The 20,538-nt window shown below is 38.8% G+C and overlaps 1 protein-coding gene across 3 annotated transcripts in view; it reads right to left on the bottom strand.

Annotated features, from left to right (window-relative positions):
• Positions 1 to 391: 391 nt before the first annotated feature.
• The window catches only part of nck2a (NCK adaptor protein 2a), a 32,435-nt gene continuing 12,288 nt past the window's right edge, over positions 392 to 20,538 (bottom strand). The window contains exons 2-5 of one of the 3 annotated variants that reach the window (XR_010915147.1): positions 9,902 to 10,143; positions 4,233 to 5,008; positions 2,405 to 3,448; positions 392 to 1,155 (exon numbers count right to left, since the gene is read on the bottom strand). Coding sequence is in view for 2 of the 3 variants with exons in the window: in XM_067515336.1 (XP_067371437.1) it covers positions 3,257 to 3,448; positions 4,233 to 5,008; positions 9,902 to 10,127 (1,194 nt within the window). In the remaining variant the exon portion in view is untranslated. Of the gene's footprint in view, positions 1,156 to 1,275; positions 3,449 to 4,232; positions 5,009 to 9,901; positions 10,144 to 12,923; positions 13,024 to 20,538 lie in introns of those variants that run through there. The other 2 variants (XM_067515336.1, XM_067515335.1) reach the window with 2 other exon arrangements.

Genomic DNA, 20,538 nt, shown 5'->3' with positions numbered 1-20,538 from the left:
CCCGAACAGCTGTCAGACAAGAAGCCCAATGCTGCCATCATGTGAAAACATTAAGGTACTGCAACACCAATTTTAGTGACTATACAGCAAGGTCCAGCAATCTGAATGCAATCCAATACAGCAATGTTGTAATTTCTCAGCTATTAAAGGAAAACTGTCAAATATTTGATAATTCTACGTGTTTATTATTGAGGTCAAAGTGTGTGGTGGAGTCGAACCGAAGTGCATCAAATTAGGATTGGTTCTAATGTTTTGGCCACGTATGAACAAGGGGGTCAAAACATTAGAACCTCAAAATATAATGTACCTGAGTATGACTCCGCATTTCTTTCAAACATTTGGTCTAAAACACACATCATTTGAACTTCTGCATCAGAAAGGTAAAGTGTATATACACGTGACCTCTCTGCATGCCAATTATAGGTTTATGTTTTGTTTTTTTTACTGCAAATGCTTTTCCCAAAACGAAAAGGTGTTTCAGTCATTGTACTCTCACAGTGAAATCTCAACTTTGGCACGTTAGTGCTATCAAAGCTGGGACAGATGGTGTAATTGTGGCTGACAGACAATAAGACTCTTCTTGGATGACCTCAAACATCAGCCAGACTGTTTGTGGGTTCTGTAACTCTGAGCCAGACAGGACTTATTTTAACTAAATACAATAGAATACATGCGCTGGTACAAGTTTACAGTCAAACTTAGGCTTCTAAATATGACAACTTAAAACAAATAATTTGGACTTTAATGCACTAATGTATACTATAATATCACATTTTAATGTTTGTTCAGACCGCATTGAGCTTTGTGTAGTTTGTTCCTTTGCAAACTAAATAAGCCATTTACACACAGAAGCCTACAAATTCCCAATTTAAAGCTTTGCAGTTGTAGAATAACAGGCTTTTAATTTCCTTTTTCCATTTGTAAACAATAGAAAAATGCTAACTTATGGCAACTGAGGTGTGAGTTTGGTTGTTTGGGTTTGGACACCAACAGACTTGGATGACGGACTGGACAGCTGTAGTTCAGGTGGTGCCAGTGAGTCAGTCCTTAAATGTATTGTTGGTTGTGGCCAACTTCACAGCTGGTTCCTCCTCCTATCACGATGTCCTTGAGTGTAACACTGACCCCTGAATTCCTCCTGAAGGATTTGTAGGCCTATAATGAATAAAATGAAGCACCCAGACACAGAACACAAATAATGTGAAGACTGTAATTGATAGTTTTATATTATAATTAATTATCAAAATAGTAAAGATGATAACATTTCAACATGTGTAATTTTAGTATTCTTCAAAAATTTTTATTGAACAAAAGTATTTCAATTCTCATCATTTTGTCGGTGTTACAGTACCATAGTTGGATCTTAACGATTCATATATGCACCTCATCTTATTTTGAATATCTACATACAGTGAGACAAGAATTAAATAACAATGTTCAATAACATTCAGATATATCATATAAAAGCTGAGGACCCCATGATCAACAACACTTCCATTGGTAAACAAAATGGACACTGTGAAAGTAACGAGGACAATGTTTGGTAGGACTAGACTTTTCCATTACGAGCCAGACAGTAAAATATTTGGTTTCTTGATTAAAAAAAAAAACAAACAAACAAAAAAAAAAACTGTTACACTCCACCCCCTTAGGAACATTTCATTCAGCAGATTTTCATGAAATCTTAATAATCCTGCTAAGAGATTTACCACTCAACATTCGGAGTATTTTTTTAAACAACGGGTCCTCTTTTTTTTAGGCAAACTGTAGGCTTACGTTCCCGGTTTTGGAAAGGCCTGGAAAACAAGGCAGCCCCTCCAATTCTTTAGCTTTAAGAGGCAAACGTTGCAGCTTGAGAGAGGAGTCATGCCTAGTTACAAGTATGATTGGACGACGGTTCTTTGGGGGAGGGTTTTATTAAGCCAACAGCTGCTGTTCAGTTGGTTCACAAGTTAGTGTTTTAAAACCAGTACTGACCTGTGAATAATAATTAGTACTTTGCAAAGCTTATGGCCACTCTTGCTTACTTAAGTAATTCATGTTTTAGTCGATCACTGCATTCTTTTTTTTTATATATTATGACACTTTAAGTAAACTTGTAATCACAAGATTCACAAAGATAAAATTACGTTTAACAAAAACTACCAACAGAAGGTTTTTTTTTCCTTTTTAGTACCACATTTATTCCCAGGGGCAATTATTCTTCAGTCAGTATTATTTTTTAGCTACAGACATACTGGAAAACATTTTCAATGTGACATAATATAATTCTTAAGGATAGAGCTATGAATGAATGCCAAGTATGGTGAGGGCAGTGCAGACCTGAAGCCAGTAGTATGGGTACAGGGTGGCACATTTGGTTACACTGATAAACATTCAAACTCTACAGGAATTCAGAATTCACCTATTGCATTAATGTTCCCCCTCTGCCTTTGAGGAATATTGTGTTCAGATAACATCACCAACATCTCTAATAACAACTGGGTCTGTGGAAACAAACAAATGAATTTGAAAGTGACAAGTTTAAATGGGAAGAAAAATCATGTAGAGGAATTACTAGAAAAAGGCAAGACAGTGATTGTGGTCACTTTGTGAAGATACTGAATGAAAGAACAATGATTACATATAAATTACCATTGGAAAAAATATTAACTCGGGAACAAACATTAAAAAAAATTAACAAACTAAAATAATGGCCAGCAATTTGACACAACACCACCAGAGTAAGGTCCCTCAGAGATGTAATCCTCTATTAAATGTCTTTCCTTTTTATGTGGATTAAGAGCAATGGTGTAACCTACTATGTGCATGGTGGCAAATGGACAGTATGTGTGACATCAGAAGAGGAGCTCAACCCTGTGAAGCCCTCAGGTGTTCTGTTAGCAGCAGGTGTGGTCACTGCACATTAGCATATCCAAAATCAGAGGCTTTTTCTGCACTATACTGCAAATGACAGATGCTGGGTGTGTGCTGGCATAATGCACAGTCTTAGGGTTAACTGCTCTGCTGTAGAGCTAAAAAGAGTTTTACCTGCTCGCCACTGGGAAGTGACAGATAAAACTTAGGAGTGACTGAGGCTCTGGATGTGGTGCAGGTGCCACAGCAAGAGGGTCCAGAGCTAAGGCTTGAGTTAAGAAAGTTAGGGTGTGGCATTAGTATTGTATGTGTATAGTGTGTATGACAGAGTGTGTGTTTGTGTGTGCGAGATCCAGTGTTGGCAAGAGTGAATCACAGCAGGAATTCGCTCAAACCTACACTACAATGCTTTGACCAGATACAGCTTGTCTCCGTGTTCGCTGGTAAAGATGGGGGCTTTCTTGTAGTGCTCCACTAGTTCATCCATAGAGTTGAACTTGCGCTGGCCAATACAGTACACTCCATCTGACAGCTGCACTTTAAAGTGCTTATTCTTACCCACTGCCTTCAGAGACACGGAAAAATCACTGGGCTGGAAAATAAAGGATAAAAAAGGGGATGATATGGTGAGAAATATGAGAGAAAGACACCAGAGAAACAATTCAACAAATGCATCCTAACAAATGATAAGACTTTATGCCAGCAGGTGGCACTATATTCTCACAGACTGTTGCATGGAAATGTTGGACCTGAGTGAAAGAAACCATTTGTTCTTAGTCCAAAATATCAGAATAAAGGCAATTTAGGCAATCTGCTGCTGCTTTGTTGTGGACTGTTAAGTCTAAATGCCTTTTTTTTTTTTTAAATCTATGTTACACTACTTTTATATCAAATTTTGGATTGATAGTGTTTGCAATCGTGCCCCATGCAACATGTAGTATATACATCTCCTATCCGCAGATTTTCCTTCTGGGTCACGATTTCCTTTTAACACAATATAAACCAATTTCCTTCTTTATTTACAATGGTCAGGGAATCCCAAAAGCGTGATCAATGCAGCATATCTATACTAAATCATGTTTGGCTATTAAAGCTATGATTCATATAAATAACTGTTTGCTGATTTAAATGTCGCTCTTCAAAATTAGTACAGTTGGTAAACAAAAATGAATCTGCTGATAAATGTTTAGCAATAATTTATCAATATTTAGCAAATATTTACTAATCAAAGTTCTTATACGATTAATAAATGCAGGTGCATAATATGCAGTAAGTATTTATTTCTAACCTTGTAAATAGTTACAAACTGTCTCTATCTTGTCACCCTTTTTCTTTTCTAATACAGGTTGTGTCATGACTTCACCCTACAGACTCACCGATGATTCGCTGTCTCGTATGAGGAAGTCTCCCTCCTGTCCTCTCTCATTGAGCATACACTCAGCCTGGTGTCGGGTGATGTTGCCGTAGTACCAGTCCCTCCCAGCAAACTTCCCTGAGCGTGCCGGCGCCAAAAAGCGGTTCTGTGGGGAACCTGATGTAGAGGAGGGCAGGCCGGGCCGCTCATCCAGCACCATGACATAGTTTTTAGGTACAAGGCCCACCATGCCACGTGAGTTCTTACACCTCCACCACTCTGGGTCATTCTCGGGCTTCTCCACCACTTCCATAACCTCTCCCTTCTCAAAGTTCAGCTCTTCCTCTGTCACAGAACTGAAGGGGTATAGCGTTTGAACTAAATGGAGCACTGCACCACGGCTGCCTGCACGCCCGTTGGCCAACAAAGTCCCTTGAGGTCCTCCATGATAGACCTGGGATGAATCTCCCTCTCTGTCTTCTGCAACTCCAAGCTCCTCCTGGACATAATTGGAGGGAAACCAGCCCACGCGACCCCCCTGGCTGCCCCGCCACCACCCGTCACTGCACTTCTCCATCACAGTTACCCTGGAACCCTTGACCAGGGTCAGCTCGTCGTCCCTCTCTGCTGTGTAGGCAAACTTAACCACAGCTGGAATGTTGAGGTCGTAGATTCTCTCAGCAGCTCCACCTCCTCCCACCCCTCCACCCCCGCTGCCATTGGAGGGGTACTCGGTGTCTGAGCTAGGCGTTGGGGAAGCATCACGGGCACTTGTTTTCCTCTTAGTTTTTCCCAAACCTGCCCAAACAGAGGGAGAGTGGTGAAAGAGAGAAAAGACTCATAAATGCTCTTTTTTTCAAATTGATTTATTGTACTAACTTAATGCTGTGTTATTTTGTGTATTCTGCAACTTTAGGGCAGTGAAACAAGATGTAGTAAACACAACCATGACATTATCATAAGTTGTTGTGGCTTATCTGTTAGCAAACAGTTGCCTATTTAATCAGAACAGGTATAGAATAAATTGGTAGTAGACATCTGATCAAACCAAAACCTAAAACTACAGATTATAGCAGCTTTTCAACTTTAAATATAAAATCCAAATATGCTGTATGTTGGCATTACAAGAGTGGTGAGAAGCAGTGATGACTGAAAGCAGGAAGAGGCCTGAGCTCCACAGGGAGATGAAGCAGTGGATGTCATTCATGGGCTCCGAGAAGCAAAACACTACTTTAGAGGTTAAGGATACAAAATAACCCGAGAGACTGCAGCAGGGTGGGACAGATGGGTCCATACTTTTGGTAAAAGAATTAACACTCTTAACTAAAAACAGAGCATCATTTTACTCAAACCCAGATAAAATGAATGATGAGTACATTATCTACTTGGTATTCTGTCGACACCATCTACACATCGTATATACATCTATACAAAAATGCTGAAAATAGGTGGTGTAGACAAGGAATGAAAAGTGGAGCAGGCACCATGGGCTTGATAATGACAGGCACATCAAGGATCAAAGTTAGCTCCTGTCTTACCTGTCTCTGACTTTTCCATTCATGTATTTCAAAGACGAGTCTTTAAACATGTGTTTGCACACTTCAATAAAGACCTTAAGTTTCTAAAGTCTCTCTGCTGAACAAAACTAAGGAGGTCCCAAATTCAAATCCATAATAAAATAATAATGATACACTATGCAGTTGACAACATTTAAACAATTTACTTGACAGCTGAGGATTGTGTCAGCATATGCTCATGTGTGCTGCTAATGACTGAAGTGAGTTTCTTGACAGCTAATCAGCCAGTTTGTGCCACAGAGACTGTTGAAATGCCACAGAAATGTCACTGCTGAATAGTAAATCTACAATGTTTGGAAAATTGCTGGGTTCACACAGAGTAGCATGAAACTTGTTGGCAGAGGGACGAGGCGGAGAAAGAGAGCAGCAAAGAAAGACGATGGGTCCCTTGGCAGCTGTTTCTCACCCCACACAGTAGACCAACCACATCAGAGACTACAAAAACAGGACAGGAATAATAAACAGATCATGTTTATGGATAGCAGTGTGCATCCTACATATCAGATTGCTGGGTGTATGTGTGAGAAGTTTCTGTATCTTGCGGCTGTAGGCCAGAAACTGACTCCTGGGCCTACTACTGGTGCTCCTTAAGGTAAAATAAAATAGACTGCTGCTGCTCTTGAGCTTAAAAAAAAAAAAACACCTTTCTTCTTCACTGATTTCCACTTCAAGGCACTGGCCTGCTGGTTATAGCATCAGCGGGCTGTATTCTCTCCTCCCACTCATTCACTCCCGACCTTCACCTACCTCTTCATCTTATGGTGGGAGGCTAGATTTTCGAGCCCAAAGGACTTTAACATGATGAAAGCATCGATGACTGCATGTTGCAGCATATTGCTTCACTCTATTGCTAACAGTAAAGAACAGTGTGAAAATAACCACAATGAATGAGTCTACACAATATTACACCACCCACCAGACACATGCACTCTGTGTTTGTGCAGTAATGAAACAAAGAAACGAAAAACACAACCTAGCCCTCGAGCATTAGTACTGTGTCAGCAAGTGATGTTTATTAGAATACGTCAACTGAATAACAAATGAGCTGTGTGACAACTGAGTCTGCAGTGAGGCAATACTTTGGTGTAGCCATGGTTTAAGCTAAATGCTAATCTGTATGACTTATATTTATCATCTTGCTATAGGGTGTTGCTATATTTCCTAATTCACACAGAATGCAAGTACAGGTAAAGCTGGAGAGAATTTTATTAGATTTGCAGGTTTTTAAAACAAAATAATTTCAATTATAAGGTGTAGTAAATTGTATAACACTGTAATTATGTAAGAAATGTCAAAAGATTGGAAATCAAAACACGGCTATTACATGATCTCTATGATACCAACAGTCCACCAACACAACCAGACCACAAATGCCTCTGACACCTGCCAGGCTCCTTACAGACCATTTATATACAGAAGAATCTGAAGGCTCCAACAGATATATAAACTCTTGCTGGAAGTTTTCTCATTGATCTGCTGTAATCACACATTGTGCTGCTGTAGATAGGTGCTACCTCGAAGCTCTTTTTGTGCCTACTGCTTACAGTTACATTCATAGGAAAGTACTAACATAAACTCCTCACCCACACACAAACACACACAGTGGCAGAGCTGCTAAGTAAAAACTCAAGTGGACAGAAATGTAACTTTTCCAGTATGTTGTGCCTATGAGTGCTGGCCCTACATTCCTGAATTCTTTTGCCCATTGTGGTTTTACTTTCTGTTATAGGAAACTGCGACACACGGAGCATATGGCCATTGACAATTCAATGCTGGCTGCATGAATATCGATGACACAACTACATTAAAGCCCAATACACGAAGTGGAAAATGTGGAGATAAAACAAATCCAAGGCTAGATGCAATGTTCATAATCTGAAAGTCATTTTACCAAAGAGGTGGTAAAGAGAAGAAGAAAAAAAAAAAGACAGAGACTACAGATGGGATGACGTGATCATGCTCTCAACCAATTAAATTTCCTACTGAAGCGTGTGAGTAAGTTACATTAGCCCCTGACCTCACCTATTGCTCATCACCTCATCATGAAAGGTTTCGTGCCAATTGGATTTGCTCAGGCTTTTATCACCGAAGGGCTATTGGCTGGAAGCAAACTACTTAGACTGAAATGGAACAAGGCCATAATGTTGTATTTGATAAGTTAGTCGGGGACGGGAAGGTAATCTATCATTCCAGCACATCCATTAGGCAGCTGATTTGTCCACTAATCAATCTCAGTGATCATAAAAATGCACAGACCTACAATGAGAGAAAGGGTCTGATGTTAGCAGTGTTGAAGTGGGGGAAGTGCAGGGGTGACACACGTCTCGGAGCACAACGAACCCCGATGAGGGTGACAGTGGCAGGCTGTACCATGCTGGCCCAGATAAAGCTCCAGTTTCCCTGAGGGCTAGTGTCCACAGAGGCGAGAGGAAGCAGCATATTAAACCACACTCCCCTCATCTCTTTCTATTCTCTTCTCAAGTCTAAATGTGGCTGCCTTTCAGGGTCACACTGTTGCTATTTTTGTTACACTTGCCCTTCTTGATCATTCTGTCTTGTTAGAAATTCCACTAGTTTTGTCTATTTTTTCACCATATCCATCTCCTATCTCTCTCCCTCACATCCTGACAAAAGTTAGAGCTGAAACTGTTAAATAAATGCCTCATGCTGTTTTTCTACTATAATAAAGTAGAGCAAACTGATCACTTTTTAAAAATTTTCCTGCAGTCTTGACTGTACACCAACAATTCCCAACTGAGCACACATTTATATAGTGTCACGTCTGTGGCATCTGTACTCTGTGGCTGCTGAAATGCACCAGCTCTGTGGCGGATTGTCAGCCTTATTATAAGCCAATAACTCTGTGCCCCTATCCAATTTCTATGAATAAATAAAATTAATTAGAGCAGATGCAATTTGAAATCCTGATAATTATTAGGAACTGGTTATGAGATCATTTGTCTATCATTAATCTAATCCCAAGATGCCTGAGTTACATGACAGAATTAGATTGGAAGCATTGATAAATATCAAATATCAAAATACAAACACAAAACATGGCTCAATTTGTTGGAAAAGTTTAAAGCTACTGTGCACTGGTGTGGAAGAATACACACTCACTGTGCCAGTGCCAGATGTGGTTTTATGTATGAGGTAAAATATATAAACCACTACTACCTTTGTTAATCTGAAATTATGGACAAACAACTGCATGCATGGAGTTTGGATCATCTATGAGGTTGTGTGTGTAATAATAGATTGTATTATTAATAATATATGATAATGAATGTTAATGTTTTTTTACATAAAAAAAGAGACATCTGATTTGATGGTTAAACATATGAGTAACAAAAAGCAAATTGAATATTCAGATCATCTTTGGACTGTAGAAAAAAAAAATTACTGATGATACAATTAACATTCAAAGCATAAAATTACAACAAAACATCAGATGAATACTTGAGAATCCAGAATGTAAATTTACCATTAGAAGCTAATGAATTTATAGTTTTAATAGGTTACAGTTATTTTTGGACAGTTCACCAAATTGTGGACAAAATTTGGGTCAAGCTTGGACACAAAGGCAAGTTTGATGTCCTTTGGGTACTTAAAATCAAAAAGACGCGATGATGTAATTTAATAGGTCCTAATTAATTTTATAGCTGCCACAAAATAACCAAAAGGTGCAGTATTTAGTAGCCTTTGTCTGCTTTCTTTCTGTCTGTCAAACTGAGAAAAAGCATAAATAACTCACAAGCTCTACTGCCATACTATGTGCACCAACAGTCACTCTAATAAGCTGGCAGCTAGGGCTTTGCACACAGTTTAATGTATTCAAGTCACGGCCGGAGACTGAGAGACAGTGTGCTGACAGCTGAGAGCAACTCTTAACTCAACAGGATCCCTGGAGTGCAGTGACAGCTCCCAGCGAGAACTGAGACACAGTGAGGGGTATCATTTTACTTCTGAGAAGAGTCAGGCTACCACACAGGCATGCACGCCACTGACCACTGTTTGTGACCACATCTCATCACAACTAACAGGGACAAGAAAATAATGAAAAAGAAAGTGCAGTTATTCAAAGTAATTAAAATAATTCACTCAGTCTTCTTACCCAGTGTGTCTTTGATGTTCTTCACCAGTGAGCCTTTCTTTAGGCTGTTCTTCCGCTCTACGTAGTTCGATGGCACATACCCAGTTTGATTGGCAGCATTGCGGACCCGCCACCATGTCTTTGAGTCGTCCAGGAGGAAGAGACGCTCATTTTTACGGATGTCAAGTTCCTGCTCCTGCTGGGCCATGTAGTCCCACTTGGCTACAACAATCACCTCCTCTGTCATCTTTCATGGAGTCCCCCTGCAGAAAAGAAGGGCAGAGGGCTGAGTCAAGATGTAAGACACCTCACACAGTGATATACAAACATTTCAGTGGGGTTATACAGTGCATCCACAAAGTATTAACTTTTTCTACATTTTGTTATCTTACAGCCTTATTCCAAAATGGATCAAATTCATTATTTTCAATACACCATAATGACAACATGAAAGATGTTTGTTGCATCCTGTTTCCACTGTTCATCCTTAAGATGTTTCTACAACTTTGGATTGGAGTCCACCTGTGGGAAATTCAGTTGGTTGGACATTATATGGAAGAGCATACACCTATACATATAAGGTCCCACAGTTAACAGTGCATGTCATAGGACAAACTAAGCCATGAAGTCCAAGGAATTGTCTGCAGACCTCCGAGACAGGACTGTATTGAGGCACAAATCTGGGGAAGGGTACAAAAAAACTTCTACAGCATCGAAGGTCCCAATGAGCACAGTGGCCTTAGTCATCCATAAATGGAAGAAGTTTGACACCACCTGGACTCTTCCTAGAGCAGGCCAGCCAAACGGGCTGATGGAGAGAGAAGGGCCTTAGTCAGGGAGATGAACAAGAACCTAATGGTTCTTGGAGAGGAGAATTTTCCAGAAGAACAACCATCTCTGCAGCACTCCATCAATGAGGCCTGTATGGTAGAGTGGCCAGATGGAAACCACTCCTCAGTAAAAAGGAACATGACAACCCACCTGAAGGACTCTCAAACGAGAAACAAAATTCTCTGGTCTGATGAAACAAAGATTAAACTCTTTGGCTTGAATGCCAAGTATCGTGTCTGGAGGAAACCAGGCACCGTTCACCACCTTCCCAATACCACTACTACAGAAAACCATGGTAGTGGTAGCATCATGTTGTGGGGATGTTTTTCAGCGGCGGGAACTGGGAGACTAGTCAGGATCGAGGGAAGGATGAATGCAGCAATGTACAGAAACAACCTAAATGAAAACCTGTTCCAGAGCGCACTGGGCCTCAGACGGAGGCGACGGGGCTTCTTTTAGCAACGACCCTAAACACACAGCCACGATAACAAAGGAGAGGCTATGGGACAACTCTGTGAATGTCCCTGAGTGGCCCAGCCAGAGCCCAGACTTGAACTCTAATGAAAATCTCTTGAGAGATGTGAAAATGGCTGTGCACAGACACTCCCCATCCAACCTGATGGATCTTGAGAGGTACTACAAAGAATGGGAGAAAGTGCTCAAACCTAGGTGTCCCAAGCTTGTAGCATCATACTCAAAAAGATTGAGACTGTAATTGGTGCTAAAGGTGCTTTAACAAAGTATTATGTAAAGGTGGTGAATACTCATATTGTTTTTGTTTTGTATTTTAAGATTTCAAACAAACTTCTTTTATGTTGTCATTATGGGGTATTGTTAGTAGAATTTTGAGGAAAATATGAATTTAATCCATTTTGAAACGAGGCTGTAATATAACTAAATGTGTAAAAAGTTAAGTGTGTGAATACTTTGTTTCTACTCTTACAGTGCATCCAGAATCTGTCACAGGGTAAAGACAAAAAACAAAAGCCATTGTAGCCATTTGTAGACATTACCACACCAGTAAACAGTCAAAGATGTGGACAGATTGGATACATACATGAATTAATCATTTATTATAAAGAAATACAGTGTGTAAAGGTGATACTAAATGGATTCACAAAACAAAGCCTTTCTCTGGTTTCTCATTAACAATTTATCAGTGATGATATTAACACTGCAACAAGACTGCAAACTGTGCCTTATTAAAACACATTAATGTCACGACGCATGTTATTTCTTGTGAAAAGACACATTTTAAGGTGTTTTTGAAAGCCCTAGTATAGCTGTGGCAAATATTTACAAATTAATCCAAATCCATTCATGCATGCAATTTTAAACCGCTTATCCCCGCTCACATTAGACAGGATGCATCCTGAAAAGGTTTAAGGTCTACCACAAGGCTAAATTACATAACCAGTATAAATATGACTTTAAAGTTCATGTTAATATTCATGGCCTAAACTGGCACTAAACCTAATAACTCCTTGGAAAAAGATTGTGCAGAATCTCTTCCTCTGTGTAGCAATTACAAAACAGCAGTGTCATAATATGCCCTCTGAAGAATATTGTTATGCCCCTGGTCTAAGGGGACTGTAGGCATAACACAATTTGCTCCCCCACTCGTTCCTCTCCCAAACAAAACCAGCAAGACCAACTGTTGAAGAACCAAGTGGTTGCAATTTATTTGCTTCAGCAGTGAGCAGTGCCCGAAATAACAAACAAAGAGCTCTAGCAAAAACCCCACCTTACCTAACCAAACAACATACACACAAAAAAATACAGAAGGTACAACCTAAACTCCTAACCCAAAAAAGGAGAAAAATTAGTAAAATAAAAGGGCTTCTCACTTACTGTGGCTACCTACTTCAATATTTACAGTGAATTATATACAAACGTTTTTACATACTTAACAGACATATCTATGCAAACGATCACAATCTTTTCTAAGAGTCACCCAATGCTCTACCACTCAGCCCACCTACATATCTATATAAAACCAATGGTTGAAAACTGGGGAAACAAAGTACTTTGTGTATTGTGGATCTTAAATGCAACAGTCAACTCAAAAAAATGCCTCTGCAAAAAACCTATTTGCTAGAGTTCAACACAAACACACACACACACAAAATCAATCAGTGTGCTCATTCTGCATGCTCTCTCTCTCTCTCTCTCTCTCTCTCTCTCTCTCTCTCGCACACACACACACACACACCTTATAGTTTTTCCAGACACTGAGCCATTACATGCTCTATTTCACCAGGCTTTAGGTAAGGTGATTTGACATGAGTTTGCTTGACCACCTTAACTGCTGGGCAGTTATGTCTATCTGTTCAAAGACAGCCAAATGGAAAATAGATTGTCAATTTAGAAATATGTATGAAGGGATCAGGGAAGTTTGATGTGATTTTGCTTTTTTTTTCAATACTGTGAAAGCCTTTTCTCTGATAAAAGGCATCTCACAGTATGAGAACCATCTGAGCAATCCAGTTTATATTTAGCTCACCACCATGTTCGAAGTCTACAGTTGGAAACACGTTCACTGGCATAAATTCGGGAAGCAAAGATGATGCAGATGAAAAAAGTTGCTCTGGTGACGAGGACAAATTCAAAGACATAATAGACATGTTGTAAAGCTTTTGTGTAATCATAAAACTGTCCATTTCATATTGAATTTAATTTAAAGCTGTCTTTAGCTTTAAATTACTATGGGACATTGTGATCTATAGCAGCTACACACTTCAGGAGGCAAAACTGATTTTAATATCATTTACAATTAAATTTCATGTGATAGATTATACGTGTATGTCATATTTACATATGTTCCCATACATAATTTATATAAGTGTAATTCGTATTTAACACAAGACCACAGTAACACTGACTTTTCCACAGATTAGAAGGTTGCACACACTAGATACAGATATCTATTGTACCTACCTACCTACCTACCTAGATACCTACCTTTTTCATTAGAAGCAAACGCATAGATAAAGACCAACAACAAAAGGGAAATATGAATTATGAGAAGTGTGGCTTCACAAATTAGACCATGTAAGAAAAGATTCCATTACTGGCAGAAACATTAATATCTTCTGTTTAGGCCACATTTTGCAGATGCAAGCACTTTAAAGCTTTAGCTGATATTTTCTGGGGATATTTAATTCCACTTCAATTAGCCCACAAGAACAGAGACATTGAATCATTACTGAAAACACTAATCAGCCACAACATTTAAACCACATAGCTGGTGTAGATTTCACACAGGTATAACCACAATTAAAAGCGGAGTGGTGTGTTACTGTATCAAAATCTATTAAACAAAAGCTGAAATTCGAGTTTACCCTGCCACCGATTGTACAGTAGCGCACCACAACTGTGAATCTGCTTCTGCTTGCCGTCTACAAAGCTGTCAAACTGGATTTCTTCACAGGCCAGGACAGGGACAGCACAAGAAGGAAAATGAAGAGGAGGAGGGAATTGAGCAACTGACAGAGTTTTTCTTAAGTTCACCATAAATCAAGTTACACAACTTTCCAAGCTGTGATAACTTTTTCTGTTGCAACAATGACAGCAGAAGGAAGATCATAGAAAGGTTGATTTGACATTAAGAAAAAGACTCAAATACAGCAGCTGTGATTCTTCAGATAGTTTGGGAAATAGATGCTGAAGGGCAGATTTATGACAAGATGAGGGATGGTGATGTCATATCTTCCAGGAGGCACAAGGAATGTGAGCATGCTGTGGCCTCTATCCGCCTCAGGCTACAGCTGTTGGATTAGACCAGGCTGGTGCTTTTTCCCTTTTCATATTATAAAATGTAGTCTGCCTAGTGTGGATGGCTAGATGAGCAAACCGCATGAAGACCGTTAGGAAAAGGTTCCACAGCACAGCACTTTTGCTTGCTTTTTCAAATGCATAGGAGATCAGGCGTGTTCAGTAGTACTAATTCTTGCTTTTTTTAATTTGGGATTTAGTTTTTATTTCTCCCTACACAGTAAAGATGCCAAAATACTTGTTATAAATACAGACCCAAATGCAATAAATACATAAACTGGGTAAAAACAGACTGAGTGTTTATAAATTAATCAAGTACTATAAACAGGAAGTCATATGAACTGAGTTTTAGTAATGTGATCCTGAATCATCAGTGCTACACAGAGCCACACACGGAAATCAAATCTGGTGACTGACATAAGATCATGCTTCATTTGCCAATTCCTTCTCTGGTGTCAAAGAGCCCGGAAGGAAATACATGATTTGCAAAACAAAAACTAAAACCAAAGAGGAAAAAGTGCCAGAGTTTGTTTAAAATAAACCTAATAGATTATTTTAGGTAGCATTTAAACGTAATCTCACTACACGTCCAATCTCTCCACTTGTGTCATCAAACTAGCAGCATAAAATGTAACTTCCTCTGATCCTAGCATGAGCACTCTTCCTCCCCTCATCCATGATACCAATTTCTCTGTCTCCTTGACAACCTTGCTCATTAGGCAGAGTGATAGAAAAGCCTCTACAAATCAAGTCCATCCTCCTCTTTGAGAAGCCATGTGTGTCAGTCTGGCAGCTATAACATAGTCCGTCGCAATTGACATATTGATAAAACCCATGCAGGCAGTAAAGTGCTGTTTATTTGTGCTTTGTCCCAACTGTGGGTTAAAAGCTAAACGTTTTATGATTATTTAATCAGTGCTATTAAATCAGTTTCCCTAAATAACAAATAGACAGGTCATTGAACAAAATACTCTTTTCCTATGAGAGCACAAATAAACACAAACACAGATTTTGGTGAGAGGCTTAAACAAGGAAAGCCCCCCCCCCCCCATTCCTCTGCTGAGAATGTTAAAAGAGGAAAGACGAGTGAGAGACTGCTGAGCTGGACTTCACCAGCACTTCACAACTCCCTTTACTGAGGGGGGAAGCACTCAGAGGCCCTTTCAGCACCACACAAAGAGAAAGGGAAAGTAAAAGAAGATTATAAAAACAAGGGGATGTTTAAAGAAAAAAAAAAAAAAAAAGTCCCTTCTGTGTTTGGCATTCAGGTCAAAGACAACCAGGATTAAGCCAATGGGAGAACATTTGCACCCTCCCAGACTCCACTCCACACTGTTTGCTTCTCTCAGGAAATAAGACTGCTTTACTCTGTAGTGGCAATTACTGTCTGATGCATTTGGAGTGAGGAAGACTCGCTTTTACAGCTCCTGTGGACAAGATGCTATAATTTAAAGAGGCTCAATCTTTTCTTCACTCAGTGATGTGGTGGTAGTCACTTAAAAATGTTGTCCTCATGTATGGCTGCTGCTTCCACATTTGTGCCTACACCACTAATATAGGCCTAAAAGAATATTATGTCAGCTATAATGTGAAACAAGCAACGGTTTATAACCCATAAAGTCCTAAGCAGAAGCTGTGATAAATGACAAAATCATTTGGTGTGATGCAGTTGTGGGGTTTTTCTTCTGTAGACTCTTGAGAAATGGAGGCCGTAAGACTTAAATGCCATTAAAAAAGTTAAATTACATTAAAAAAGTGCCAAATTCAAACCACTTACAGTCAGTTCAAATACATTGCCAAGAGGGTTGCCTGTTAAGTGTCCAAAATAGGACTGAAGACTACACAAAGGCCTGCTCTCACCACACCATATAACTGTACATTCACAGAGAAACTTTTATATTTACCTGAACTATTCTAAACTTTGCTACAAACCACAACCTGAAGCACATTCTAAACATGACCAACTGTAAGTGCAACACAATTTCTGAAACATCCACCTCTGTTTTATTATAATTACAGTCAGTCTGAGTAGTTTACAGCAACCCAAAAACTTAAGTGTCAAAAACTGATGTCTGTAAAAAGTAGATTAAACCCAAATCAAAGCAACAGAGGCACATGTTAAGAATTGTATCCCTCATTATAAACCAAACCTAAAACAGGCTGGATCCTACATTTCCCATAAAACAATCCGTATTACAGTGATGGTGAAGGTCCAGAGCCACACAGACCAGACAAAACATGATTAAAACACCATGATTTTATGTTTTCATTTTAAGATAAACACACAAAGCAAACAACAGCTCGACTTCACAGTTTTTCCCAAAAGGCTCAAATTATATCGAGAACATCACATAAACTCTTTTAGGTGTGTTTATTAATAGATGCATTCATTCGTTCTCTTGACTGAATGCTAACAAAACAAGTTCTTACTCAAGACTTGTGAGAGATTTTACAAAAGTGTGCTAATGATGTGTTTCGATTTATGCTATTGCTTTTATTTGCGATACTAAAGTAAATATATCAGGGGTCTGGACTGACAAATAATAATAAAGTTACTGTGATGGGGATATTTCACTAGTCATTTAAAAAACTTAAAACAGATTAAAGAAATAGCGGCCAAAAATATAATTAAAATAATTACTTTCAGTGTTTGCTTATTCACAGTGTGTATAATCAAGTACACAAGGAAGTGTGGGGTTGTCACTACCTCGCTGCTTTTGTGAACACTGAAGCTGCATCCAAATCTTAACTTTTCTTAATAGATGATGAAAGAGTTCCCTTCTTTAGCTGGAACCCACCCCCACTCCAAACTCTCTTTATGTCATAACATAAAGAGCCCACATTGTTGCGTGAGTTTCCATGACGACAGTTGATGGGTGGTCCCATTTTTACCATAGGGGAAGTGTTCAGAATATGAGTTAAACATCTTATTAGTTATTGTATTTTACTATATTCCTCTCTCTTCACAAATAGCTGCCTTCAAACTACTCCTACTCTACTCATTAATGCCCACTTTCCCTCCTTCAATAACAACGCAGCATTTGTTCATTTTGAACACCTCCCTGCACTCCAAATGACGAGTCTCTTACGAGAAGCTGGTTTTCGGGAAGTTTTGTAACCGAATTCTCTGCTCTCTGATGCAAGCCATTACCTATTAGCACAATTTTCCTCGTCTTTTTTTTTGTTTGTTTTGCTTTTTTGCAGATCTTGTTCAAGAGTGAAGTAGAAAGGATGGTCACTATTTTTAAACTGGATGTGACAGTCTGGTGCCCACATCCCCTGGCAGAACAACAAAAGGCAAGCACTGCAAAGCACAGCGGGGCAAATGTAGTGAACACAGCTTTGATGCACAACGTTGCATGTTTTCCTTCGACTGTGGGACACAGAAAAAAAAAAACCTGAGGTGCCGGTGTGTTTGTGTCTAGGATACAAACAGAGTAATGCAGTGTGGACATGTATAATGAGTCACACTCAAGTCAAACTTTGCCCCAAAAGAGACTTCCAAAAGTATACCGTCGAGTTCATAGAGTGAGTGTTTCAGTGTGGTCAAGTAAAATGAAGAATGATGGAACTTAGAATGATATGTCTCTATAGCCAATAACACAAAGTGCGGTCATTAAGGTGTGTTAATGTTGACACATCAAGGTTCATTCTTGATCTCCTCAAGCCGTCAACACAAGTTTCATACAAGGTTTCAGTCACGTGTGGCATTGCTTCACTCGAGTCCATTTAGCTTATCACATGACCTATGAACAGTAAATTTTTAATCATATGATAGCAGGTCATGATATATAAAACAGGACTTTAGATACTAAACACTTTAGAAACAAGCAAGTTGGAAGTGTGATTTATCTAATGTAAATTTGATCCTGGCTAATTTTGTCAGATTTGTGACCATAAAATAGTGATTTGATCACCATCTCTTAACAGTACTAATATCAACAGCTTTCGTCTTGTCCCTTCAGCATCGCAACAACAGAAAATGCTCCCACCCAGCCAAAGTGGGGTGAGATTCGAAACCCGCAGCTTTCTGCATCCCCACCAAATGCCCTACCGCAAAGAATTTGTTTTTGTGTTGTTCAACAGATCTTTACAAAAACAACATAAAACACCTTTACGTTTGAATCTGATATTTTATAACTAATTCTACTAATTTTCACTATTTCTTTGTCACCAAATACTGCATATCTATGTGTTGTAAAAATATGGAGAGAATAAAATTGCAGTGTTTTTTATTTCTTTAACAACCCCCACCCAAAAAAGATCTTACAACAAACGATGCTCTGTGCTATATTGAAGACTGAGACAAAAGCCCAAAAAAACCAAAAAACATTTCCACACTAGGCTATCTCACTGGCTTGGAAACCTCATTTTGTTGAATACGAGCAGCTTGAAAAATCAAAACGCTGTGAGCCAAACAAGCTGTGCTTCAGCTTTTCTTACACTCAGTCGATATAGTCAATTATTAATTCAGAGTTAACCAAACAGAACCACAGCGGGATAATAATGTATAAAGTGATAAGGAAATAAAAACATTTAGACTCTAAAGATAATTATCATGGATGAATGGCCAAGAGGAGTAATGTTACACTGTACACATTTTACATCTGCAAGTAGCAATATCAGGATTTTAGTTTTTGCAGAAAGGGTCTATCTGCAGCTGTTCAAACCACTCACAGAATATGAAGCTCACTTGAACTGCAGCAGTGATGAAAGTTTCAAATGTAAATAAACCAATTATTGTCTCAGTAGGAATTCGTTTGTTTTTTGAGAGGATAGTTAAATATGAAGTAATCACCTGAAACAAGAAACAGATAAATAGTCACAACATAAATGACATGCTAATTAGACAGCTTTATGATAAGTACCATGTTCTTTGCCTTGCTACATAACAATAATGATGAGGCTAAATAAGGGCTGAGCAATAACTTAAATTTAAGACACAATTTCTAGGCACAACGTCCGGTAACTTATGGCTCCTTAAAGCTACACTATACAACTGAAGCTAGTAATAGTAGCACAAGACTATGCTCTACCAGGCTTTTCCTCTCTCTGCTATGCTCTATACTGCCATTCTGCTACACTCTACCACCTTCCGCAAAAATGCTTCAAAAGCTTGCCTTTTGTGAAATTCTCAGATTGGTTGCAATAGTGAACTTCACTCTAAAATTCAAATTACTTGACATTAAATAAATAACTTAAATAAAAAACTTTCTTGTTTTCTTACTTCACTTTTCAGAAGGAACAGCTTTCTGATATAATGTCAAGTGTGATATTTACACACAACAGATCACACAACTATGATTTACAGTGCATCACAATGTTTGGAACCTTTCCCCGTCCTTGTGTTAGTGTTAGGTCTAATTTTAGTCTTTGCGGAAGTATAATCTCTTTTCAACACAATTTAGGATACGGATAGAAGTTCATGAACCATCCTAAACATATGAACGCACCAGAGGTCCTTGTGTAAACAATTCATAATGTTCTGCTTCTGTTTATAAAATGGATAATTGTTTCTAATGACTATCTAGGGATGCAGAGGCACCAGCATTAGTGTTTTACTTTCACATGATCTAGAACTTTTAACTTTTATTCTTCTTGCAGCTCTTCCTGTACACAATTTAAGATTTCTCTCACCAACCAAAATATTTCAGAAGCAAAACACGTTTTTGTAGTAGGAATTATGCACAGATTACTTTAAATAATCCACAGACTATAGTATGGATCTGGCTTTGGAACAAGCATGATTATGAAGCAGACAGAAAAAGAGAAAACAAAACTTTCAATATAGAAGCTGTTTTCTACAGTTCCAGGCACGTGAGAATTTATATTAACATACACTCTATAAATGAGGATGTCTGGAAGCAATGTCAGGCACAGACACTGGAGGGAAACTAAGTAAGCTATATACCTATTGCGTGCACAATGTACTTTTTCTAGTAATTCAATATGTGCCTCAATACTAATTAATATGCAGTCAAGGCCACAACTGATGATATTATGTTGCATGAGAAGTGAAACTCTCAATCACCCAATGGGATGCTATTTTGGCT

Source organism: Channa argus, chromosome 9 (genome assembly GCF_033026475.1).
Source record: "Channa argus isolate prfri chromosome 9, Channa argus male v1.0, whole genome shotgun sequence".
Taxonomy (NCBI): Eukaryota; Metazoa; Chordata; class Actinopteri; order Anabantiformes; family Channidae; genus Channa; species Channa argus.
The sequence above is the reverse complement of the archived record's forward strand: the minus strand, read 5'-3'. Positions and strand labels throughout refer to the sequence as shown.